This window comes from Trichosurus vulpecula, chromosome 4 (assembly GCF_011100635.1).
Source record: "Trichosurus vulpecula isolate mTriVul1 chromosome 4, mTriVul1.pri, whole genome shotgun sequence".
NCBI lineage: Eukaryota > Metazoa > Chordata > Mammalia > Diprotodontia > Phalangeridae > Trichosurus > Trichosurus vulpecula.
Window position 1 is genome coordinate 213,043,504 of NC_050576.1, and position 27,016 is coordinate 213,070,519.

The 27,016-nt window shown below is 37.0% G+C and overlaps 1 protein-coding gene across 1 annotated transcript in view; it reads left to right on the top strand.

Annotated features, from left to right (window-relative positions):
- SMURF2 (SMAD specific E3 ubiquitin protein ligase 2) overlaps positions 1–27,016 on the top strand; it is a 145,060-nt gene that overhangs the window by 56,694 nt on the left and 61,350 nt on the right. The window contains exons 4-5 of the mRNA XM_036755337.1: positions 11,536–11,669; positions 23,807–23,872. Coding sequence (XP_036611232.1) covers positions 11,536–11,669; positions 23,807–23,872 — 200 coding nt within the window. The remainder of the gene's footprint in view (positions 1–11,535; positions 11,670–23,806; positions 23,873–27,016) is intronic.

Genomic DNA, 27,016 nt, shown 5'->3' on the forward strand with positions numbered 1-27,016 from the left:
AGAATCAGAAATAGCTTAGTATTATTACAATACTATGGCACTTTGATATAAATTCATACTTCATCAGTGGAACTCCCTGTTACTGTTGTTGGAATTATTTAGCACTGATTATCATACATCCGCCTAGTCTTCCTAAACCACTGGATACTAAAAAATAACCCCAAGTACACAACACTACCTCAACAGTCCCCTCTGAATCCTACCCTCCTTTTCTGAAGTCCCATTTGAGATTTGCCCTCTATTATTAAGTCTTGCTTTCATTTTAAATCTCTCTCTCCTTACATCTTTTGGCATCCACTTAGACTTAGCTCCCTCATGACAATACTGCTTCCCTCCTTACTCTTTGTAGTACTGGCTACACTTTGACTCATATTCTACACCTTCCCCTTTCTTCCCTTTCCACTTGTCATGGTGGTAGAGTAAAAATAATCTTTGGTCCCCACTCTACAGTATTCTCTACTTTTGAATCTCATGTTCCCTTGACTTATTGCCAGTCACACTGGCCAAACCCTAACCTTGGATTACTTCCACCATTGCTTCCTTTGCTTCTACTTATGTGCTGCTGAATAGAAGTGGAAGAAATGAAACGACTGCATTATACTGACTTGGCTGCATTATAAATTTATACTAGCTAATTTCAACTGAGCCTTCACTATAGCAGGACAGTCTTGATCCTCCTCTCTATTTGGTTCCCTTTCCCTCTCACCACAACACCTATTTTCAAACTTTGTCTTCTTTCCCCAAGCCTCTCACTCTACTTCATTTCTCCTACCCTCTCTGCTGAGGATACTGCCTCATACTTCACGGAAAAATTAGAGGTCTAGCAAGAGGTCTTTTTTCTCATATCAGATTCCTCTGACATCATCCCTACCATGTCTCCCCTTTTGCTTCATTCTCTGAGGGTGAGGTGGTCCTTCTGCTTGCCTGCAGCCAGCTATTGTGTTTACTTTCATTCCCATCTCCTCTTGTCTTCTCAAACAAATTTAGTTACATTACATTGCTTAGTTTAAACAATATTTATATGTAAGCCTTAGTAAAGAAAGAATCTCTTTAGATGTGACTTTCTGCTCTTTTTTATTGGTAGCGCATGAGCTATGCTGTCACAGAAACTCTGCTCAAAGGTTGACTGGTGTTGCTAACCTCTTCTTTTGAAAGTCTGCCAGATAGAAGAATAAGAAAGTTCATAAACAGACTTAATACTGCATTGCGGAGCAGTGAAAGATTTTCTTCTACACACTGTGATGGTTTCTTGTGGCTTGTAATTAATGCACATGTCCGTAGATTGTGGTTTTCAAACAGTCTGAAATTTGTACCATACGAACTCAAACATTGGTGGCATCCTGAATGCATGATGACATAGCTGATGTGGTACAGTTACAAAGTAACAGGGGAATGAGGGAGTTTCTCTAGTATAGTGTTCAGAGTGCAAATGAGCATATGCACACTGGGAATTGGTTTCTCCTAAACGTCACATCCTCTTAGCAGTTTAGAAGCAATTTGATGACAGGTTGAGAAGGTGCATGTTGCACTTAGACAGAAGCAAAGGTTAGAGTTTGATGTGATCACTGCATGAATATCAAAATTGTTGGGCATCCGATCGTGCTAGTTCCAAATCACTTTAGCAGCAAACTTTTAATGCTTCAAGTATGCACATACTTGTTGTCACAAAGAAATTTATTTGCATAATTGAGTGGTTGTTTATTGCTTAAGATACCAGTAAAGAATTTTCAGCACATTGTGAAGGAGTTTTTGAAGCCCTGAATGTTAACCTTTTCTCTAAAATGAGGGAGTGAGAGAGAAAATGAGTGATGTGAGCCTGTTCTTAAGAAACTTAACAGAAGAAATACATCATATAGGAGCTGAGATCAGCATGATCAAAACCCAAGAATTTTTTTGTTTTTGCCAAAAAAAAAATAAAAAATAAAAAAGGAGACCTTAAAGTGCTAAAATGAGGGAGAAGAGATTACATCCAGAGCAAAAGAAATCTTAGACATTATCAGAGATTAATATTCATATCTCTAGGCTATGAATATAGGAGGAGAATCTAAAAGAAATTGATGAGTATTTCCTAAATGTAAAATGTTAAACTTAACAAAATAACTAGATAATCTAAATCAGTTTTAGAAATTCCACAGGATTGCCCTGCAAAATAGAAACCAAGATGAGGCAGATTCAGAAGAAAACGTATGTGATTGTATAATTTAATCCAGAGAAAGCCTTTTAATTAATTGCAGCATTCCTTTGGATGTTATCTCAGGAAATCCCTCTTTTTAACTGTACAGTCTGGCTTCTTCTGACCTAATCATTCAACTGAAATGATTCTGAAGTTAAGAGTGATCTCTTAATGACCAAATCTAGTGGCCTTTTCTCAATCCTCATCTTTCTTGACTTCTCTGTAGGCTTTTACACTGTCGATCACCCTCTTCTCCTTGATGTTTTCTTCTTTCCAGATTTTATGTGACACTACTCTCTCCTGGTTTTTGTATCTATCTGGCTGTACCTTCTCAGTCTCCTTTGCTGGATCTCCATCCAGGTAATGCATACTAATCCTGGGTATCTCCCAAGGCTTTGTCATGGGCCTTCTTTTCTTTTTTCTCTGTTCTCTTTCACTTAGTGATCTCATCAGCTGGTTTGCTGGGTTGCTGTTTATCCTTCATTCTCAAAGAGGATCATGACATCAGGGAGGTGATGCAGCACCCATGGATTCAATGATTATTTCTCTAATGATGTTCTCAAATCCTATCCATCCCTAACCTTCCTCCTGACCTCCAGTGATTCATTTCTTAACTGCTTGTTGGACATCTCAAACTGGATGTCCAGTAGACATTTAAAGTCAACATGTCCAAAACTGAACTGCTTCAAAACTTATCTATTATTATTGAAGGTACTATTTTCTTCCTAATTTCCCCAGGCTTGAAACCTAGCTGTTATTCTTAACCCTTTACTCCCTTCCTCCCCCTGTATCCAATTTTTTGCCAAGTCCTGTTGATATTACCCTCCTAATATCTCTTGAATACACTGCTTTCTCTTCTCTGATACTGACACCTCTGAGATGCAGGTCCTTATTACCTCACTCCTGGACTATCGTCCTGTCGGTTGATCTTCCTGCCACATCTCTTCCCTGCTGCATATAATGTCAGCCCAATATTCAGTAAACTTCAGTGGCTCCCTATCACCTCCAGGATCAAATGTAAAATTCTCCGTTGTTTAAAGGCCTTCATCAACTGTACCTTTGTATCCTACCACTGTAAGTGATCCAGTACTGCTGCCCTTCTTGCCATTCCTCCAAAAAGATGCTTCATTTTCCTGCTCTGGGCATTTTCACTGTCTGCCGTTCATACGTGGAATATTCTCCCTTGGTAGCTCTACCTATTGGCTTCCCCAAAGTTTCACCCAAAAAAGAAGTCTTTTCTGGTTCCTCTTAATTCTAATGCCTTCCTTCCATTAATTATTTCCAATTTATCTTGTTTGTAGCTTTTTTTGTGTATATATTATTTGCATATTGTCTCCCCCATTAGGTTGAGCTTCTAGAAGTTAGGTACTTTCACCTGTCTTTGTGTTGCCAGCATTTAGCACGGTGCCAAGTACATACATAAATTAATAAATGATTATTATTTTAAAATAATTATTTTCTTCATGCTTTCTCTTTGCATTGTAGAAGTGTTGGAGAAAAAGCAAAAAACTAATAAACACTAAAAATCTGTAACCGAAGTTGTCTGTTCTGTTACTCTGCTTTTCCTCTTTTTACCTAGCACAGCGAGATCTTTCTTTTTTTTTAAAGAGGCCATTCTTTGACTCATTTCTTACTAAGCCTTAATCAGTGAATAAGTGTTGCCTCAGTCAAGCTGAGACCTGTTAAAGACCTTAGTTTAAAAAGGCCAAGGTTCCCCACTGAATCCTGGGCCATCTCCAATTGTCCTGATCTTTATCTGGCCTCTGGACCCAGATGGCTCTGGAGGAGAAAGTGAGGCTGGTGACTTTGCACAGCCCTCCCTCACTCAAATCTAAAGCATTTGCATGTCATGGCATCACCTTCCTGATGTCATGGTCTTCTTTGAGAATGAAGGACAAATAGCAACCTTGCATGGCACCTTCTTTGGTTCTTAAATTTTGTCTTTTTAAAAATCTCCCTGTTTATAATTAGCACTTTGAAGTAGATTATTTTGCTTGTGAGCAATCCTTCCTGCCCTCCCGTATTCACTCCTGGCCCTTTCCTTTCCCTTTTTCTGAGTTTAGTGTATATCAGACTCTTAGTGTATATGTTTGTGTACCTTTATGTTCAGCCCTCCATTATCTGATTCACAAGTGAGTGAAGTCAGGATATGCATCCTCCATGCCTTTTTCCCTTGTTTGTAATTCTTCTTGCATATCCCATTTATTCAAAATAGCAAACCTTTCTTCTTCTTGATATGTTCCTTTTCCCCTCCTTTTATTTCCTCTTTCCACATAAAACAGAAAAATCCCCAAATTATATCTACTCTCTTTTTTTCTTTTATTCTGTCTTTGTGGTCTTTGAAGACAGCACGGTGAAGGGATAACTTGTCTCTTTTCTTTCTATGAGAATGTAAATATTTCTTTATTCATTTGCTCTCAAATTTGTTTATCCTTGTAGCCATCCTAACTCATGTGACTGATGCTTGAAGTACAGGCTCTGGAATAAGGAAAATCTGTATTCTGAATCTTGTCTCAGACACTTCCTAGCTCTGTTACACTAGTCAAGTCATGTAAACTCAGCTTTAGTTTCTTCATTGGTAAAATAGGGATTACAATAGTACTTACCTTGTGAGAATCAAACAAGATAACATATATAGAGTACTTTGTGAGCCTGTATTATTGTTCTTTATTATTACTATATATATTTAGTTGTCTTTAAAATTATATTTTATTTCTCCCCCAATTACATGTAAAAACAACTTTAATGTTCTTTTTAAAAATTTTGAGTTCCAAATTTTCTCCCTTCCTCTTCTCCTCTGCCCCAGAGATGACAATCTGATATAGATTATACATGTGCCATCATGTAAAACATATTTCCATATCAATCATTTTTGTGGAAGAAAACTTGAACCAAAAAAATGAATAAGAAAGAAAGTGAAAAATAGTATGCTTTGGTCTGCATTCAGACTCCATCAGTTCTTTCTCTGGAAGCGCATAGCATTTTTCATTATGATCCCTTTGGGATTGTTTTGGATCATTGTATTGCTGAGAATAGCTAAGTCATTCACAGTTGATCATTGCAGTTACTTTGGTTAATCTTGGTTCTGCTCACTTCACTCAGCATCAGTTCATATAAATCTTTCCAGGTTTTTCTGAAATCATCCTGCTCATCATCATTTTTTATAGCATAGTAGTATTCCATTACAAATGTATACCACAACTTATTAAGCCATTTCCCAATTGATGGGCATTACTCAGTTTCCAATTCTTTGCCACCACTAAAAGAGCTGCTGCAAATACTCTTGTATGAATAGGTCCTTTTTCCTTTTTAAAAAATCTCTTTGGGATACAGACTTATTGCCGGGTCAAAGGGTGTGCATGGTTTTATAGCCCTTTGGGCATAGTTCCAAATTGCTCTCCAGAATAGTTGGATCAGTTCACAACTCTACCAACTGTGCATTAGTGTCCCAGTTTTCCTGCATTTCCTCCAACATTTATCATCTTCCTTTTCTGTCAGACTAGCCAGTCTGATAGGTATGTGTTGGTACCTCAGAACTGTTTTAGTTTGCATTTCTCTAATCAATAGTGATTTAGAGAAGAAGACTGTGGCTCTGGAGAAGAGAGTCTGGATGACACAGGGATCCCTCCACCATACAGCCCCTAGCCTGGGTCCTTTCCAGCTGCTCAGCTCCATAGGGAGCAGATTTTGGCACCAAACACTATTGATCAGCAGCTTCTTGGGGATCAGACCCCAGTTCTCACCCAGAACCTCAAAGAGGGGAGCCAGCCAGCACCCTGGAAGCCTGGCTATGAAAGGGCAGAGAATTCTGGATCTGGTAACTCAATCTTCTTCAGAACCATTTGGTATCCATCCTTCTGTGCCTTGTTTGATGCCCAGGGCCATGACATCCAAACCCTAGCTCCACCTGAAGTATAAGGTTATCCAGCTCTCTGCTTAGAAGATTTCTTTTTCTCCAACCCTTTTTTGCCTTCCATTACTCAGATTCCCCTTGGCCTGTCCCAACCTCCCCAACAGATTCTAAGGAGGTCTAGGCAGCTTCTTGCCCCACCCCCCATAATGTCAGTCTGGACACAGCTAACCCCAGCTCCCATCTTGACTTGGCATTGTGGTCCAGAGATAATAGCTGCTGCCAGCCTACTTGAGATGAGCCAAGGAGAGACTACCCACTCCATAGCCCACCTAGCCAAAGGTGGATTCTGTCATCTCATCCCCATTCTATCCCTCCCTGCAATACTCCTTGAGAGCTGAGGAAAGCTACCTTTTCCCCTCATCTCTTGTTGCTATATTACTGTATTGGGAATGAATGACATCTCTCTTCCCCTCCCACCTTTTGCTGTATTTGGTGTGTTGCTGTGGGGCTGAATAAAGAGGGTGATGTGTAAAAAAAAAATAGTGATTTAGAGCATTTTTTCGTATGACTATAGATAGTTTTGATTTCTTCATCTGAAAACTGACTGTTCATATCCTTTGACCATTTATCAATTAGGAAATAACTTGTATTATTATAAATTTGGCTCAGTTCTTTATGTATTTGAGAAATTAGGCCTTTATCAGAAAATTTTATAGTATCTCCGATAAAAGCCTCATTTCTCAAATATTGCTATATATTTGTAAAACACTATGCCTACCTACCTTAAAAGGCTATGTAGGAGTTACCTATTAGGCATCACTTGCCTTTCAGTATTTCTACTCAACTCTGGTCTTTTCTTCTAGATTACTTGAAGATCCTCTTTTCTATTAAAGGCCCATTCTCTCCCCGCTCCCCCCACCCCCGCGAACCCCCCCAGGGTCATACCTTTAAAGCTGGAAGGGACCTGAGAGAAGTCATTGGGTACAAGCACTGGGACACAAAGAGGTGTAATGTCACCCGGCTTATAAGTGTCTGGGCCAGGATTTGAACCCAGGTATTCTTGATTTCAACTTGGTTTTGTCCTTCCATAGATGATGATGGTGCTGCCAGCACAGATACAGTACTTTAAGGTTTGCAGTGTGTTTTAGATGCTTTTGAACCCCTTAATAACTATTTAAAGAGGCTATTATAAGTAATGTAATCATTGTTTTACAGATGAAGAAACAGATCTTAGAGGTTGTGACTTACTGTTGGTCACACGGGGCTAATAATTATCAGTGGCATAGAGATTCAAAACTGAAATCTTCCTGGACTTAGGTCCAGTACTTTTTATCTACTGGAGCATTGCCCCTCTTGAATGTATGCTTGGGATTGCTGTTAGCAACAAAATACCCAAGGGCCTGACTCTGTATGGCAGTTACTCTGTTTTTGCTTTTCAAGATATAAAGGAGTTTTTAAAAAAAGTTGTTTTGGGTAAGATACTTGTTATGTTTCTGTAGGAATGCACCAAAATTTGGAAGAAGTTGTTCATTATAATTTTAGTTCTCTCTTAATAGTGCATATGAACTCCAATGTCTAAATCTTTTGGATTTAAAAAACTTGGGGATTCTAGAAGATAAAGTATGTGTAATTATGTATAATTTTATCTTCATTTTTAATAAGCTCTATTAAGAAGTTTATAATGACCTACAAGATTAGAGGTTTCTTTTCTTCTCTTTCTTCCATATATATTGTTGAGATAAAAATATTCCCTAGGAGGTTTTCCATGTTTACTGAATAATATATACTCTCTGTATTTCAGCATTTAAGAAAAATTAGGCTCTTGAATTAGATATAGGTAATGTCTTAAAATTTACTTTTGAAAGTAACTGTTCTGCTTGATTTCAACTTCATCATCATCTTCATCATGCCCTGGGCCCCTTTCAACTTCCTTTTGTGTATTGTCTTCTCCCCCCTTAGATAGCAAGCAATTAATAAATGTTTAGGGCAGCTAGGTAGCACAGTGAAGACTTATCTTCATGAGTTCAAATGTGGCCTCAGACACTTACTAGCTATGTGACCTAGGGCAAGTCACTTAACCTTGTTTGCCTCATGAGGTTTTTCATCTGTAAAATGAGCTGGAGAAGGAAATGGCAAACCACTCCTGTATCCTTGTCGTGAAAACCCCAATTGGAATCATGAAGAGTCATATATGACTGAAAATGACTGAACAATAAATGTTTAACATATCATTGTATTGTAAATATGGTGGGTAAAAGAGGCTCTGAGGAGCAATGAAATAATTTGTGTTGTGTTTAGTTCTGTGGGGCAGTTAGTACCAGACCTGGAGTCAGGAAGATTCATCCTCCTGAGTCCAAATCTGGCCTTAGATACTCACTGTGTGACCCTGGGCAAGTCACTTAACCCTGTTTGCCTCAGCTTCCTCATCTGTCAAATGAGCTGGAGAAGGAAATGGCAAACCACTCCAGTTATCTTTGCGAAAGAAAACCCCAAAATGAGGTCGTGAAGAGTGAGACATAACTAAAACGAATGCCCAGCAACATCCTAGTTGTGTAAGATGTATTAGCCAAACCTTGCAAAAGGCAGTTTGATGAGTGGAATAATTATACATCTTGACAATAACAAAAAAAAATAATAATTTTACTATCTGTATAACTCCTGGAGAGAATATAAGCTAGGTTAAACATTTTTGTCATTAGAGAGGTTTTTGGTGTTTAACTCAGGTACAAATTGAATATTATTTAAAAGTAATTGTAGCTCATTATAGATCAACTGGAGGGGATCTCAGAGATCATCTAATCTTACATCCTCATTTTACAGACTACAAAACAGCCTTTGGGTGGTTAAATTACTTTCACCCGAGGTCACATAACTGAGACAACAAGCTTCTAGTTTGAAAAACAAAGAAGCTAAATAAAAATTGTAGAAATTATAGAAGCATCTTTATAGGAGATTTATGAGATATTACCTGATTGATTTTGTAGTTAGTGCTTGCAGCCAGCTTTTTAGGTGATTATTACATTTGTGCTATGTTAGCCTGATTTGTTAGGTGGCTTTAGTGAATAGAATAAGCTGAGTAGAGTCAGGAAGATCTGAGTTCAATTCAATACTGGATGTGTGATCCTAGGTGAGTCACTTAACTTCTGTTTGCCTTATACTGGAGAAGGAAATGACAAACCATTTCAGTGTATTTGCAAAACAACCACCAGTATGAAGAATAGGGCATGAGTAAATGACTGAACAAGTAAGCCTAATTTGTTACTATATTTATTGGAAGATAATCCTATAGTTTTTCTTCAAAAATAGAGTAATTATAATTCAGACTTTTCTGTAATTGATTGGATGACCTTTAATAGATCCAATATTTGGTGAGAGTCTAGTATAGTTTAATATTTTAGGGTTTTTTTAAAATTGTTAGTATAGATTTTATAGGAAGCTGTTGAAGTCTTCATTAAATTTTTAATAATGTCCCTTTTTGTTATGAACTCAAATACTCTATATAGAGAACAAAAGATTGTACATGAAATTGAATTTATATAAATTTTGTTTTTTCAGAAACAGTTTACATTACATTTAATGTTGTTCAGTCATTTTAGTTGTTTGCAAATCTTTATGACCCCATTTGGGGTTTTCTTGGCAAAGGTAACGACTGAAATGGTTTGCCATATCCTTTTCCTGTTCATTTTATAGATGAGAAACTGAGGCAGACAGGGTTAAGTGAGTTGCCCAGGGTCACATAGCTAATGTCTGAGGCCGAATTTGATCCCAAGTTGTCCTGACTCTAGGCCCAGTGTTCCATCTTTTGTGCTACCTAGTTGTCCATTAAATTTAATATGGCAGTTATAAAACTTTCCTACTTGTCTGTGCCCTCTTCTGAACTTCCTTTTGCTCTTTTCATTTACATTCTTTTTTCTTATTTTTTAAATACTGCTACCTATCAACTTCCTGCCCTCCTTTCATCAGTTAATAACTCCTCTGGCACCCCTAACACATGAATTCTTACTGTATTTGTTCTTTGTGATTTAACCTTTATGTTTGGAGTTTGACACTTTACTTTTGGCCTATTTCATCTAGTAGAGAGTACATTACCTTCTGTCAAGCCTGTTTCAGAGAAGTCTACATGCTGAAAATATTTCAGTGTGTCTCTAGGCAGGCCGCTGAGACCTAAAAAGAATGGAACTCCTGAGGGTAGTCAATTCAACAATTCATTTCAAATATTTTTTGATCTAATATTAGGAGGGTTTTAATTTCAAGCCTTTTCTATAACATATAATATCACCTTCATAACTAATAATCTTATTCTTAAAAAATTAAGATTAAATTAAATTTTTTCTGAAAGCAAAGGCATTTTATAATAAAATATTCTCCCTATGAACATGGGATGTTCTTTCTCACAAATATACATCAAAGATTTTTTTAAAAGAAGTATTTTTGACTTTTAAATGTCATTTTATTTTAAAAATAGATAAAATGGTAAATTTGAAGATACTTTATGATATAGTGTTATTTACATGTACTAAGATCAGGAAACTAGAAGAATAGACAGATAAATTAAGCATACTTTCCATGTTGAATGAAATTGGTCAGACCCTTTCAGTTTACTGAATGAGCTCTCCTTGTATGACTTTATCATGCTTTTGTTTTTTGAAATAAAAGCTTTAAGGTCAAGGTTGTTGGACCAAAAATTTGACTTCTTAGAGACATTGATAGAGCTAAAGGATTCTTTTGTCATTATGGTTATCTTGAAGTTTGCACCTATTTTAGCCATGTTAATAATCAGCTATGGCATAGCTTTTTTTTTTTTTTAAGTATATGTAGGTATATGCACAGACACATGCAGTAACGCTTTTCCCTGCTCTGCTTGTCTGCAGGCAGTGAAGTGAAATCGCAAGAGTCCTGTTCCCTCAAGGCCTGCATACAGGAAAGAAGCAGGGATAAAGCGTTACATGAGCATGCACATTCCAGTTCCACGGCAATTTTAAACATTTCAGGTAGGTCAGATTTTTGGTCTGTCAACCTTGACAACATCTCTTGAAGTTGAAATAATATTTAATGTAATAGAATGTGACTGTGTTAAAATGATTACTTTTATAACAAATTGGAATACAGTCAATATGCAATCACTTTTTCTACATCTTTAAGGAGGAATAATAATTATAGACATTCTTAGACATTTGTTGTTGAAATAAACTTTTTTTCACTATCAGAAATTATTACGTAGCTTAATTGGTGTCAGGAGTAGGCTATATTGGAATTTTTTTAAAAGTTCATGAGATACTAAAGCAAAACTTTTATATATTAGCCACATGACTTGACTAAATCAAAATAAAGAATAGAAATAGGCCATGTACAAGTCTGCTTATATTATAACATTTTGTTTATGTTGAAGTTACCAGAATATTTTTTTATTGCTTCTCACTGGAAAATGATGTCTGTGACTTTCAGATATAGATCTTTTCACCTTTCATACTCACCAAGGTATTGTTTACATAGTTATTTTATTTTGCAGGTATATTGGAAAATCTGATTCTGTAACAATCAGTGTGTGGAATCACAAGAAGATCCATAAAAAACAAGGTGCCGGATTTCTTGGTTGTGTTCGACTTCTTTCTAATGCCATCAACCGCCTTAAAGACACTGGTTGTAAGTAAATAAGAGGAGATTTTTGCTTTTGTTTATTTGGGAAAAACATTGAAGGTATAATAATATCCCTTAAAAATAGTTGTAGCTGTAAGCATTCCTACAAATGAACTTTATTTCATATCTTACCCAGACATGAGTGTGTTAGACTTACTCAGAAGCCTGATCCACTACTGATTAGCATAGGAGCTTTGGCATGCTCTTGTTTCCAACCTGGGCTGGTTTTACCCTTTAGGCAATCTGGTGATCTGCCACTCCTAGGGTCTCACCATGTTAAAATGTCAAATTTAGTGGGGACACCACATTGGCATAGTCCTCTGCAGCTCAGAACTCCCAAAGTCAAGAGATCTTGGCCTCCTCAACATCACCACACACAACTTATTATGAACTTTAAAGGTCACCAAGTTATTTTGTTTCAGTGAAATTTGTTAAAATTAATTTATTGCTAGAATTTACATCCTAGAGATAAAACAGATATGAAGGTCATTTTCTAATTAATTGAATGCTTTGAATTGGTAACAGTTCACACATCATGTATGTTCTTCCTCCCCATTTCTTCTGCTTTATTTCTCTTTCTTGCTTTAGTAGTTGGTTTGGAAATTTAGGTGAATTTTATTTAGGTGGTTGTAATGTGGAAAAGATTAATGTGAAGCGTAATTATTATTTGATAAAAATGAAGTTATTATATAAGATGATATTTTTACCTGATAGAGAAAAAGAAATGTAAAGTGCTTTAAGTAAATCTCAGTGTTGTACTGAGCAGCATTACTTAGTGTAAATAGCATAAGATCAAGTTATAACTCAGAATGACTTTTGGGGGTGGAGCCAAGATGGTGGCTGGAAAGCAGGGACTTGCCTAGGGCTCTCCCCCAGGACCCTCCAAACACCGATAAAAAATGGCTCTGAACAAATTCTAGAACTGCAGAACCCATGAAATAACAGAGGGAAGCAGGGCTCCAGCCCATGCAGCCTGGGTGGTCGCTGGATGAGGTCTATCACGCACGGAACTGGGAGCGGAGTGGAGCAGAGCCCAGCTTGGGCTGCGCCCGGACCAGCCAGACCTGGAGCCAGGCGGAACAGGCCCTAGCGCCCTGAGTCAGTGAGCTGTGGCAGTTACCAGACTTCTCAACCCCCAGACACCAAAGATAACAGAGAAGGTTAGTGGGAAAAGCTGCAGGGGACAGAGTGAAAGGAGTTCACAGTTAGACCACCACCCTGGAGGCATCCAAGGTGGTGCAGCTACAGAACTACAGCTGCAGTTGCTTCTGGCCCCAGGCCCACCTGGTGGGAGGAATTAAGTGGCGGATCAGAGCAGGAGTGCAGAGCCTGCTTAGATCTGAGTCTGGTCTGGGTTGGCGGTTCTTGAGGGAGGAGAAGTGCTGGTGCGGCAGAGCTTGCTGTGTAGAAACAGCTCTGAAAACAACAGCGCAACCCCTCAAGCTTGGGGCAAAGTACTTTCTACTCTACAAGCAGTCATACCCTGACAAAAAACTCAAGGATCAAGTACTTGGCTGGGAACACGGCCAGGCAGCGAAAATGGTCTCAGATTCAGACTCAGACTTTGGAATCTTTCTTTGGTGACAAAGAAGACCAAAACATACAGCCAGAAGAAGTCAACAAAATCAAAGAGCCTACATCAAAAGCCTCCAAGAAAAGCATGAACTGGTCTCAGGCCATGGAAGAGCTCAAAAAGGATTTGGAAAAGTAAGTTAGAGAAGTAGAGGAAAAATTGGGAAGAGAAATGAGAATGATGTGACAAAACCATGAAAAACAAGTCAATGACTTGCTAAAGGAGACTCAAAAAAATACTGAAGAAAACAACACCTTAAAAAATAGACTAACTCAAATGGCAAAAGAGCTCCAAAAAGCCAATGAGGAGAAGAATGCCTTGAAAGGCAGAATTAGCCAAATGGAAAAGGAGGTCCAAAAGACCACTGAAGAAAATACTACCTTAAAAATTAGATTGGAGCAAATGGAAGCTAGTGACTTGATGAGAAATCAAGATATTATAAAACAGAACCAAAGGAATGAAAAAGTGGAAGACAATGTGAAATATCTCATTAGAAAAAGCACTGACCTGGAGAATAGATCCAGGAGAGATAATTTTAAAATTATTGGATTACCTGAAAGCCATGATCAAAAAAAGAGCCTAGATATCATCTTTCAAGAAATTATCAAGGAGAAATGTCCTGATATTGTAGAGCCAGAGGGTAAAATAGAAATTGAAAGAATCCACAGATTGCCTCCTCAAATAGATCCCCAAAAGAAAACTCCTAGGAATATTGTCACCAAATTCCAGAGCTCCCAGATCAAGGAGAAAATACTGCAGGTAGCCAGAAAGAAATAACTTGAGTATTGTGGAAACACAATCAGGATAACCCAAGATCTAGCAGCTTCTACATTAAGGGATCGAAGGGCTTAGAATATGATATTCCAGAGGTCAATGGAGCTAGGGTTAAAACCAAGAATCACTTACCCAGCAAAACTGAGTATCATGCTCCAAGGCAAAATATGGATTTTCAACAAAGTAGAGGACTTTCCTGCTTTCTCAGTAGAAATACCAGAGCTGAATAGAAAATTTGACTTTCAGACACAAGAATCAAGAGAAGCTTGAAAAGATAAACAAGAAAGAGAAATCACAAGGGACTTGCTAAAGTTGAACTGTTTTGTTTACATTCCTACATGGAAAGATGATGTATTTAATTCATGAGACCTCAATATTAGGGTAGCTGAAGGGAATATACGTGTGTGTGTGTGTGTGTGTGTGTGTGTGTGTGTGTGTGTAGACAGAGGGCACAGGATGAGTTGAATATGAAGGATGATATCTAAAAAAATAAAATCAAATTAAGGTATGAGGGAGGAATATATTGAGAGAGGGAGAAAGGGAGAGATAGAATGGGGTAAATTATCTCGCATAAAAGTGGCAAGAAAAAGCAGTTCTGTAGGAAGGGAAGGGGGGCAGGTGATGGGGAATGAGTGACCTGAGGAGGGAATACCATGCACATTCAATTGGGTATCTTACCCCACAGGAAAGAAGGAGGAAGGGGATAAAAAAGGGGGGGGGTGATAGAAGAGAGGGCAGATGGGGGAGGTGGTAATCAAAAGCAAACACTTTTGAAAAGGGACAGGGTCAAGGGAAAAAATTGGATAAAGGGGGATAGGATAGGAAGGAGCAAAATATAGTTAGTCTTTCACAACATAAGTATTGTGGAAGGGTTTTACATGATGATACACATGTGGCCAATGTTGAATTGCTTGCCTTCTTAGGGAGGGTGGGTGGCGAGGGAAGAGGGGAGAGAATTTGGAACTCAGAGTTTTAAAAGAAGAAGTTCAAAAAACCCAAGTTTTTGCATGCAACTAGGAAATAAGATATACAGGCAATGAGGCATAGAAATTTATCTTGCCTTACAAGTAAGGGAAAAGGGGATGGGGGGAGTGCGGTGACAGAAGGGAGGGCTGACTGGGGAGCGGGGCAATCAGAAAGTTGGGGGGAGGGTAGAAATGGGGAGAAAATTTGTAATTCAAACTCTTGTGAAAATTAAGGCTGAAAACTAAAAGTATTAACTAAATAATGATTTAAAAAAATAAAATAAAATGAAAGGAAAAGTTAACAAAAAAAAAAGAATGACTTTTAAGTGAACAGGGACCAAGAAAGTGTTTCTTTTACATGAATATTTTGTATATATATATACTTGATCATAGCTAGGTCAGCAAAATATTGGTTCATCTAAGAGGGTGTAAAAATAGCTTTATTTCACAAAATCATTCTTTTAAACAATACCTATCATAATGGGGTTTTTGTATTTTTTCAGCTTAATACTAGTATTTACATGTCACAACTGCTTTATGGTTTCAGTTTCTTCATCTGTAAAATGAGGGTTGGATTTAGGACATCTCTGAAGTCTCTTTTAACTAGATGTTATACCTATATTTTATGAGAATTTTAATTTAATGAATTGATAAAAAGAGAGAGTATTTTGTTTTATGGAAACATATGTAGGGAAATTTTAAAGTTTGAATACACTGTACTAAATGATGATAACATTTGGCAAAATATAGAAGTCATATAGTATAAATACACAATTAAAATGAATTAAGGTCTTGTGACATAGAAATGCAGGCTCAGTGGGTTCTAGAGTGTTTGAAGGAAATTAGTATTGTCTGGGTAGGATCTGAAAGGGTAGCTCACAGTGAAGGGAGGTGCCTAGGATTTCATAGAGGAAAAATGAACTATTAAGTAGAGATATTTGCTATTGCTTGTATATTATAATGGACAGCATGCCCCAGGGTCTTTACTCTCGTTTCATTATTCTGTGTGAATTTTTGTTCTTAAACGCTTATCTTCAGTTTTGTAATTAATGTTTGTGTTTGTTTTTGTTTTACATAAATTTTTTATTGATGCCTTTTTTGCATCAGCATAATTTCCCCTATCATCTGTCCCCCTCTCCTCCATCCCATGTAACAAATTTTATTTTTGAAGACATAAAAGAGGAAAAAAATCAGCATAACTGATCAGTACATTGAAAAAGTTTGTCAGTGTGTGCAGTGCGTGATACTTGTGGGCCTCTCACCTCTGCAGAGGGCGGGGTTGGGGCATCTTCTCATACCTCTTCTTTTGACTTGTGCTTGTTCTTTATGATTTTGAAACATTCACTGATTTTTTTGGTGGCTCATTGTTCTAGTCACTGGGGATGTATTTTTTGACTGTGCTGAACTTCACTCTGTTACCTCTTTTTATTATCTCTCTCAGTAGTATGGATCTTTCATTTTTTCAAACGAATTTTGTTGCTATTTTATTGAACTCTGTAAAATATACTTTTGATAATTTGGTATAGCATGAAATGTATAAATTTAGCTTTGGCAGTAATGTCATTTTGATTCTATTGATACAGTCTGGCCAAGAGTACTAAATATTTCCCTAGCAATTTAATTGCTCTCTATTTCTTTAAGCAGCACTTTGTAATTGAATCTATATAAACATTTTGTGGGCTTTAGTAGTTTGATGACCAAATAGTTTGTGATTTTGTAATTGTTTCAATACAATGAGATATCCCTTCGTTATTGGCTCCTAGATTTGTATGCTATTGGATTTGAGGATTTATTTTTTAGCATACAACTTTGGTGAAGCTATTTTTTGTCTCAGTTATTATTTTTGTTGATTTGTTGGATCTTCTCGATAGACCATCATATCATCTGCATGTAAGGATAGTTTTACTTCCTTTTTGCCTGTCTTTATTTTAGTTTCTTTCTCTTGTCTTACTATTGATAGTATTTCTATAACTATATCAAATAATAATGGGAAGAGTAGGCATCCTTGCATTGTTCCTGTATTTATTTGGAAAGGGTCTGGTATATCCCATTGCACATACTGCTTGCTCTTACTTTTAAGTAAGTAACTTTTTTACAGTTTTAAAAATAGTCTCTCTATGCCTGTACTTTGTAGGGTTTTTAACGTAAGTAAGTCAAAGTCATTTATTTATTTATTTATTGAGATAATCATGTGGTTGGGATTTTTTAAAAAAACATTATCATTATGTTGGTTACTTTTCTAATGTCGAACTAGGAAACTGAGGCTTAAGAGAAGTTAAGTAACTTGCCCAGTGTTCTACAGCTAGTAAGTGTCTGAGGCAGGATTTGAATTAAGCTCTTCCCAACTCTAAATTTAGCACTGGGCCACCTAGTAATTAATGTTAAGAGGGAATTAGAACTTGCTTTATAGTCACTTCAGTGGAATACATCTGTTCTATAAAGCAATGAGTACATGTATTTATGGCTTGATAGCACAAAGATTGGTTCTTTTGTTTCAGTATCTCTTATACTGTAAATAGTTATGAATGCTGGTGCTGAAAACTAGGGAGAGAAACAGCATTCTTATTTATAATGTAAGTGAATAAACCAATACAGAAATGCAAGGTAGTATAAACCATTAACTATGTATATCTCTTGAGATGTAAGGAAGAGGAAAATTGTTAAATTTTATTTTATAAATTTACATCTATAGCCCTGGGCCCAGCACCTTAAGTGTGGTCCTTACAAGCAGTAGGTTCAGTCTTTGGGGAGGCTTCTCAAATAAAAATGCTTTGGCTTATTTTGCTGTCATGTCACCCTGAGTCACCCTTGTGAACTTCAAAATATGGCTTGAATAAACCCCAAATCTGCTTCTGCACAGATGTTAGTAAAAGGGTCCCCAGCCCCTGTGTAAGCATTCAAGTTATCAAGACATTTTGAGTACAGTATAGCTTGGAAAATATGAGGGAAAACATAAAGGATTCAGAATATCCTATAACATTTGATGGAATTCTTCTCCCTCTCCAGTTGAGTTTCACCTCGTCTCCATCTGCAGGAGCCTCTATTTCTTGTTTTTGCATTTCTTGACTTCTCAGCAGCATTTTATACTATCTACTATCCATCATCTTAGAGAACTCCTCCTTCTTGGATTTTTATGGGACTTTTCTTTGCTGTTTCTCCTCCTACTTCTCTGGTTGCTCATTCAGACTCTCCTTAGCTGCATCTTCAATCATCCTTGTCCTCCCTACTATATGTGGGTTTATCTGAAGTCTCTGTTCTGTCCTTATTCCCTCTCTAGGTGATTTTTATCAACTGCCTTAGGTTCAACTATTACTCTAGGCATATGACTCCCAGATCTGTGTTTGTAGTCTGTATATCTCTCCTGAACCCCAGTCCTGTCTCTCTTGATGTCCTATAGGCACCTCATATTCAAAATAGAACATATTTTTTCACACTTCTTTGTTTTTCTTGAATCCAGTCATCCATGCTCACAGTTTTAGTCATCTTCATCCCACATGCCCAATAAATTGCCAAGCTTGACTGATTCTATCACTACAACATCCTTTGAGTCTGTCCCCTTATCTTCTCTCATATAGCTACCACCCTAAGTCAGGCCCTTAACACCTCTCCCCTATTGCATAGTCTCCTTTCTTCTTCTAGTTTCTTTCACACAGCTAGCAAAGTGATATTCCCAAAACTAACCATATATTCACCTGCTTGATGAACTCCAGTGGCTAACTCTTGACTTTGGGATAAAATGCAATCTTTTCTATTTGGCTTTTAGCACTCTCCATAATCTCCTGGGCTTTCTGTATATCACTGTCCTTCATGAACTCGCTGTTCAGCCAGTACCACATTCTTTCTCTACTCCTCCATCCATGAAATAAACTTCTAATCCTCACCTGCTTTCCTTCAACACTCAGCTCATGTGCCACCTATTTTTAATTCTTTCCAGATTCTAGTGCCTCCAGGAATTTCTTTGTACATATTTTATAATTATTTTTCTGTATACATTTAAAAAATTTCTCTTCTCAATAGGATATAAGCCTCTTGAAGGCAGAGACTATTTTAATTTTGTCTTTGCAACATCAAACTAGCACAATGTAGATACTTGAAAAATGCTTGATTTAAAAAAAACATTTTATTTTCACATTTGCATTCTCTTTTCTTCTCTACTCCCCTCTCCCAATGAGACAGCAAAAAAACCCCTGTTACGAACTTGTATAATCAAGTAAAACAAATTCCCACACTGGCTATGTTTAGAAAAAAAAGTCTCGGGGCAGCCAGATGATGCAGTGAGTAGAGCACCAGCCCTGGAGTCAAGAGGACCTGAGTTCAAGTGCGGCCTCAGACACTTGACACATTTACTAGCTGTGTGACCTTGGGCAAGTCACTTAATCCCAATTGCCCTGCTTTCTCCCCTGCAAAAAAGAAAAAGAAAGAAAAAAAAAGTCTCAATCTGTACTCTGAGTCCAACAACTTTCTATCAGGAGGTAGCCTGTTTCATCATGGAGTAATAATCATTGTTAATCAGAGTGCCCGAGACTTCCAGTGTCATCTTTACAATGTTGTTATTTTGTATAAATTATTCTCTTCTTCTTTTTACTTCGCTCCACATTATTACATACAAGGCAGCTAGGTGGTGCAGTGGATAGAGTGCTGGCCCTGGAGTCAGTAGGACCTGAGTTCCAGTCTAGCCTCAGACTCTATCTGTGTGATTCTGGGCAAGTTGCTTAACCCTTTTTGCCTCAGCTTTCTCATCTGTAACCATTCCGGTATCTTTGCCAAGAAAACCCCAAAGAGTTGGACACTACTAATTGATGGAAACAATTCCTAGGTTTCTCTGAAATGATCCTTTCCATAATTTCTTACAGCATGATAGTATTCCATCACATTCATATACTATACCGTGTTCAGCCATTCTCCAGTTGATGGGTACCCCTTCAGTTTCTAATTCTTTGCTACCACAAAAGGAATTACTTTTGTGTGTATATATATGTACACACACACACACACACACACACATATATATGTGTATATATATATATATGTATATATATGTATGTGTATATATATATATGTGTGTGTGTGTGTGTGTATATATATATATATATATATATATATATATATATATATATATATATATATATATATATCCTTTTCCTCTTTGATTTCTTTGAAGCATACCCTAGTGATGGTGTCATAGAATCAAAGAATATGCACAGTTTAATAGCCAATAGTTTAATAGCCAGCATAATTCCAACTTGCTTTCCAAAATGACTGAACCAGTTCACAGTTCACCAATATTGCATTAATGTACCTGTTTGCCCACAGCCCCTCCAGCATTTGTCATTTTCCTTTTTTGGTCAACTTTTCTAATCTGATGGGTATGAGGTGATACCCAAGAGTTGTTTTAATCTGAATTTCTCTAATTATTAGTGATTTAGAGCATTTTGTCATATGGCCATTGATAAGCTTGGATTTCTTACTCTCAAAACTGCCTATTCATATCCCTTAATCATTTTTCAATTGGGGAATGGTTCTTTTAATTATAAATTTAAATCAGTTCTGTATATATACTTGGTGTGTGTGTGTGTGTGTGTGTGTGTGTGTGTGTGTGTGTGTGTGTGTAAGTAATAGTAAGCTTTTTGAAGGCAAGTCTTTTGCTTCTTTTTTTATCCCCAGCACTTAACACAGTGCCTGGTACAAAGTAGGTGCTTAATAAATGTTTATTGATTGATTGACATCTTAGAAATGAGACTTTTAATAAATGCCTGTTGAAGTGAACAGTCCTAGAATCATGGCTCCATCATGGGTTTTGACTCCTCTGAAAATGGAAACAAATTTGGTATTGTTGGAGGGGCAACTTCATGAAATTCTTGTGGCTCACCTTAAGGATGTAAAGCTTATGCCTTCAACTCTTTGATACCTTTCTAAGGATTTGTACTTCTCCTGGAAAGGAAATAACCTCTTGCTTGAGAGGCTCTCTTGTAGCTCATGCCCTAGGAACTTCCTTCCCTTCTTTTTTCTAGAAGGCTATAGTTCAGAAATTCCTACCACTTGACCATGTGGTTCCTCACTCTTGTTTGAAAGTATATGGACTTGCATTATACTTTTGCTGCTGTATTTCTAGGACTATAGCCAGGCATCCAGTGTCTAGGAACTCTCAACATACCACCCATGTCCTGGTTGCTGTCATCTCTTAAATAAGAGGTTACCATTTCTGGGGATGGGAGTGGTGTGGTCAGTTGGTTCCTGAGGTGGGGTGTCAATGGGCAGACTTCCTTTGAGTTACCTAAGTTTACTCATGTGTTTCTGGTATTTGACTTGTGCTTGACACTCTCTAGATTTATGCAAAAAGAGGAAAGGAGTCTAGTTGTACATGTGACCCCCTTTTTATAGACCCAGCATAAAAGAATGACTACATCCTGAAATACTCCCAGTAGGCAGCCATTGCATCCTTAGTCCACAAAGCAGAAGCCAATCAAAATCACCCCAATCACTGAGATTTAGTCTCTCATCTTGAGCCAGATATAGTTGGATCTATAAATCCCAATGGTCACATCCCATATCCTCCATAGGGAGATTCAGTCTGAGACCCAAAGTTGCCTTGTAACCTCAGCTGGGAATTGATTATTTAGTGTCTTTCTGATTATTTAGTATCTTTTTTCCACAAACATCTGTCCTGATGTAAACAGATATCTACTGAAATCAGAATTAGTGATTGTCTTTGTATAAATAGCTGAGCTATTTGCTTATGCCACTACGTTTTTCCAGCCTTCTAGACAAACATATGTAGTCCAGTGGGAGTCAGCTTGTTAGTTCAGGGAGAATGGGGGAGGTTCTGTGTGTTGGTTCTCATCTTTTCTCAATGCTTATCCTTCTTGATCTATATGTTACATTTGACACTGTTGACTCCCCTTTCTTCTTAGATTCTCTTTCCTCTCTGTTATTTTGTGAAATATTTTCTCTTCATTTTCCTCCTACCTGTCTGACCATTCTTTCTGTGTCTTCTTTGTTGACTTGGTACCCATGTCATGTCCTCTAATTGTGCATATTCCTAAGGCTCTATCCTAACCTCTCTTCTCTTCTCACTCTTCCCTCAGTGACCTCAACATGTCCCAGGAGTTTATCTGTTCTTTGTAGATGCCTCAGACCTGTATATCCAGCTCTCTTCTCTCCTCTGAGCTTTAGGCTTGCATCACTGGCAGTCTGTTGGTCATTTCAAACTGAATGTCCTACAGACATCTTGAATCCAACATGTTCAAAACAAAACTGATTATTTTCCCCTTCCATATCTGCCCTCCCCCACTTATCCCATTCCTCATTTAAGCTTGCATATTTCTGCTGAAGGTACTACCATTCTTTCTCTCTATCTCTTAGGTTTGTCACTCTCACTCACCTCACATATACACTTAGTTGCCACATCTTGTTAATTTTTTACCTTTATATCATCCCTCGTGTGACCCCTTCTTGTTACTCATATAACTCCCTTTTTTGTTCAGACTCTAATCATCTCTTCTCTATAGTATTGTCACATCTTCCTAATTGGTCTACTGCCTCAAGTCTTTCCCTACTCCTGGCCGTTGTCTATACAGCTGTAAAAGTGATTTTAAGTGCAGATCTGATTGTCATTCCTCTACTCAGTAATTTTATTTTCATCTTCCCATTAGAATAAACTATAAATTCCTCTTTTGATCTTTTAAAGCCTTTCAAGACTTGCCCCCAGCCTATCTTTCTAGCCTTACCATACATTACTCTTGCGCGTTCTGAGATCTAGCCAAAGTAGCCTTCTGTTTGTTCCTCATATACTCTGCTCCATCCCATCTCTTTGCTTTTGCATTGGCTGTCACCCATGTCTGGAGTGCATTTCCTCTTTACTGTGCCTCAATGAATCCTCTCATCCTTTAAGATGCATCTTGAGCAGCACCTTCTATATGAAGTCTTTCTGGATTTCCCCATTGGCTTGAGCCCTCCCTCTCAGCCTACAAAAAAACCCAAAATCAAAACGACTTTATCTGTATTATTTTTATATCTATATTCTGAATATACTTATATATTTGTATCCCCCATTAAAGTGTGAGCTGCTAGTGAATAAGAATTGTTTCTTGTATCCCTAGCACCTAGAACAGTGTAGGCACTTAATGCTTGTTGATAGATGGATTGAACTTTGTTGTGTTCCAGGGTAATTTCAGAAGGTGCTCCTGCTTCAGCCAGCTCCAGTATTCCTGCCATCCCTTATCTTTTATGGAGATATATGTTTTTATGTAGTCCTGCCCACAGATTTTGTATATTGTTTTTTCTATTTCATGCTAGGTAATGACAAGGTTTTGCTCGTGTGTATTACTGTTGATTAGCCTTCTGAAGTGTACGTGGTTGCAGATGGTTTTGTGTAAATATTGCTTGCTGAGCTTTATGCTTCATTAGCTTCATTGATCATCTTGAATGTATAGATATGGTCAAAATTAAGATTCGTAGCTTTGCATTTTCTAATCTATTCCCTATGATGTTGTTTTGTCAAAATTGATGACTATAGTAAAGGTGCTGCACTGCGTTATCCACATCCGTTAAGCCATCTATGTATACCATGTCATTTTATAATATTGTAAAATATTTTGCCTTTCTTAATCATGGATATTCTGTGTGTGTGTGTGTGTGTGTGTAGTGTAGAGCAGTATGTAGTGTAGTATAGTAGACATTTATTATTGAAGCTCCATAGTGGCATGATAAATTTCTTACTTAAACAGTTGGTTACTTTCCAAGTATTTTATCAATCCATTTTGCTTGTCATTGTATTGATCTTTAACAGTTTAAAATTGCTTATTTAATTTTTTTTTGTTTATTTAAAATAGATCAGCGGTTGGATCTATGCAAACTTGGGCCAAATGACAATGAAACAGTTAGAGGACAGATAGTAGGTAAGTGTGGAATTTTATGTTTGTGTGGTTTTGTTGAAAACAGATTGGCCGAAATCATCAGAATCAAATGGCTGATAGTACAAAGTTGTTCTGGCTTTGAACTTGTCTTCTTAAGAGTATTGGCATTCTATCTTGTAAGGATTTTGGCAATCTAAACCAAAAAATGATAATGTCATTTAGTTATAAATAATATTTTCAACACATAAATAACAGTAATAAATACCTAGTTAAGTGAAGAACTATTGAATCTTCGAAAATATTAAATGCATGCTATAAGAAATTTGCATAAACAGCTTAACCATTTTTCATACATTTGTCAGTTTTCAGGATGTAGGAAAATGCTGAAGTAATAATGGGCTGATAATAAAGATTTGGAATAAGTATGCTGTTGTACGTCATACTGATATTATTTTTCTGAAGCTATTAATCCTCAAACTAGTCTTAGCTCTGGAGCAGAAAACCACTTGACTCTTTTACTCAACATCATGTAGTATTTTCTTTTTGTTTGGTTTTCAGACAGTCCATGCCAGCTGGAAATATTAAAATGCAGAACTTAATGATTAAGTTCATAGTGGTATGGATCAAAGAAGTGGCTTATTTATGTAATCACTCATCTATATTTTTATTTCTTTACCTAGTAAAAGAAAATAGAGTGGAAGTCGTTACGCATAAACCACTTGATATTGAATTACAGTGGACTTAAAAAGTAGCTTTTCTTAAAGGGAATAGAGAAAAGGAATGTCTTTTCTATTTTATGTCTATATGAACATCTTTGTGAATTAGTTCTTTGGGATTTGATATATATACACCTTTTTTTTTAAAAAAATGAATTAGCTACAGCAAGTCTCAAAAACTTGAGACTTTGCTCTTACTTAAAAAAAAAAAAACAACTCCCAAACAAAAAAGCTCTTATGTTTTATTGATGCATCTTGGTTTTTACACCATGGTCATTTCCTATATCCATTCTTCCATATAGAATCCTTCATCATGCCAAATAGGCATAGTTAAGCAAAACAGGCTGAAATAGCAGTATGATAGTATGTGCAACATTCTACACTCATATTTTCTACCTCTCTACTGAGGTTAAGAGTAGTATGTTTCATCATCTGTACTCCTAGACCAGGGTTGCGTTTAATGCGTGTTCCTTTTTAAAGTTTTTTGTTAATAGTTATTGTGTATATTGTTCTCTTGGTTGCTTTTTCCCTTGTGCTTATTTTAAAGGAAAGTTTATTGGAATATCATTGCAATAAACATTGGCACTGTTTGTTGTAGAATTTTGTTGGTGGAAGAATTTTCATGAACTAAAGAGTTTTAGCTAGTGAATCTTGTTATTAAGACAGTCTTACTCTATTATGCAAATTCATAGCATGGTCTAAGAAAAAACATTGTAGTCACGTTTTGGCACAGGTATTATCTAAGGATAATCTGTATACCATAACCAGTATACGAAGATGAGCTAGAGGTCCCAACCCAAGGAAGAAACTTTTACTTTATAGATCACTGAGACTTGGTAAAATGAGGCTCATGCCTGGAATATGATTCTGGAAGGACATGGAATATTCAGAAGAGCCAGGATAGGTAAAGGCCAGAGTGGGATGAGGCTGGGGGAAGATAAATATCCATAGGAGCAAAACATGGTGAAGAATACTTAAGTGGAGATTGATAGAGGCAGAAAAAGAAGTGACATTTTCATTGGGATATACTGCATATAAGGAGTCTGGCACACAGATAACAAGTCTGGTATGGCTGCCTGAAATGTGACTCCATTTTAGAATTTGTGATAAAGAATGAGAGGAAAGGTAACTATAATCTGACATGTTGCCTGTATTGAAAGAGAGCAGATTTTAAAGTGGTCAGAGAAAGACTAGGTAGAATCCCCTGGATTAACCAGGGAAGTTAACACCGGAAGGTTAGGAAGTTCTCAAGAATGATATTCTAAAGATAAAAAGGGAATTCTGATAGGTTGCAAAAGTGAAATTCTCTTGAGAAACTTTTGGTGAACTCATCAGCAACCAGTTTAGCTTAGTTTTAAAAGATATATCCAGAAAATAGAAAACAGGCGGGTAACTGAGGATTAATACAAAAGTATAGTCATGAATAAGGTCAGGGTTGTTAATGTTCAGATGAGGGTAAAAAGGAGAGCTAATGACATTAAAAAGAGTTTTTATTTTTAAAATTATATTGAGAAAAAAGGAAGATCAAAGAAAGAGTTTGGAAGACCACTGCCAGGGGTGAATGGAGGATGATATTGGATTATGGAAAGAAGGCAGAGCTGCTCAGCTTCTATTTTAGTTCTGTTTTATTTGTCAAAGAGAGTGAGGTAGAAAGGAAAGAACAAAAATAACTAATAGGAAGTCGATATCCAAGATAAGCAGGCAGACAGACAGTAAGGGAACACCTACATGTTGCCCTCAATGAATTAATTACCACCTCCAGTAAACTATATCCTTGACTACTTGAATGAATTGGTAGATATGATTGCTGATCCACCATTATTGGTGATCTTTAAAGTATCCTGGTAATAAGAGAGTTACTGCAAGATTGGAGAAGGGCAGATATCTGGATTTTCCAAAGATGAAGTGAATGGAGTATATAGACTGTAGGCTAGTGAGCTTGAATTCAGTTTTTGACAAAATTCTAAATTTATTATTAAAAGGAGGATAGTTACTGAATAGCTCCTCCACAGAGTCCTTCTTGAATGCCTCATGGTGATGTGGAAGTGATCCTGGGTTCTTAAACATTATTCTGGTGGAGCATAAGCTCTGGCAGGTTTTTCATGTTGGAAAGTTTTTGAGTATGGCTCTGGCAACAAGTTGGAGTCTGTTTTCTGAGACCAACTTAGCTAAATACTGGAGAGGCTTATCACCAGTGATGGAATAAAGAAAGATACAAAATTGCCTTCAGTTGTGTGGCCCCTTTCTGCTTCTACAGAATGGCAGGAAAGGGGGTATAGGGTGCTAAGAATCATAGTTTTCAAGCCATTTGTAAACTTAATTTGACCAGTGGTACTCCAAATGTGTTGATCCAGTGATCAACAAGTGTATATATTTAGAGGAACTGAATCAAATCAGTCTTGACATTTATATTTATGAAGTTTCTTTGCTTGTTTCTGACTGTTTGAAGTATTTTTTTTTTCTTTGACTT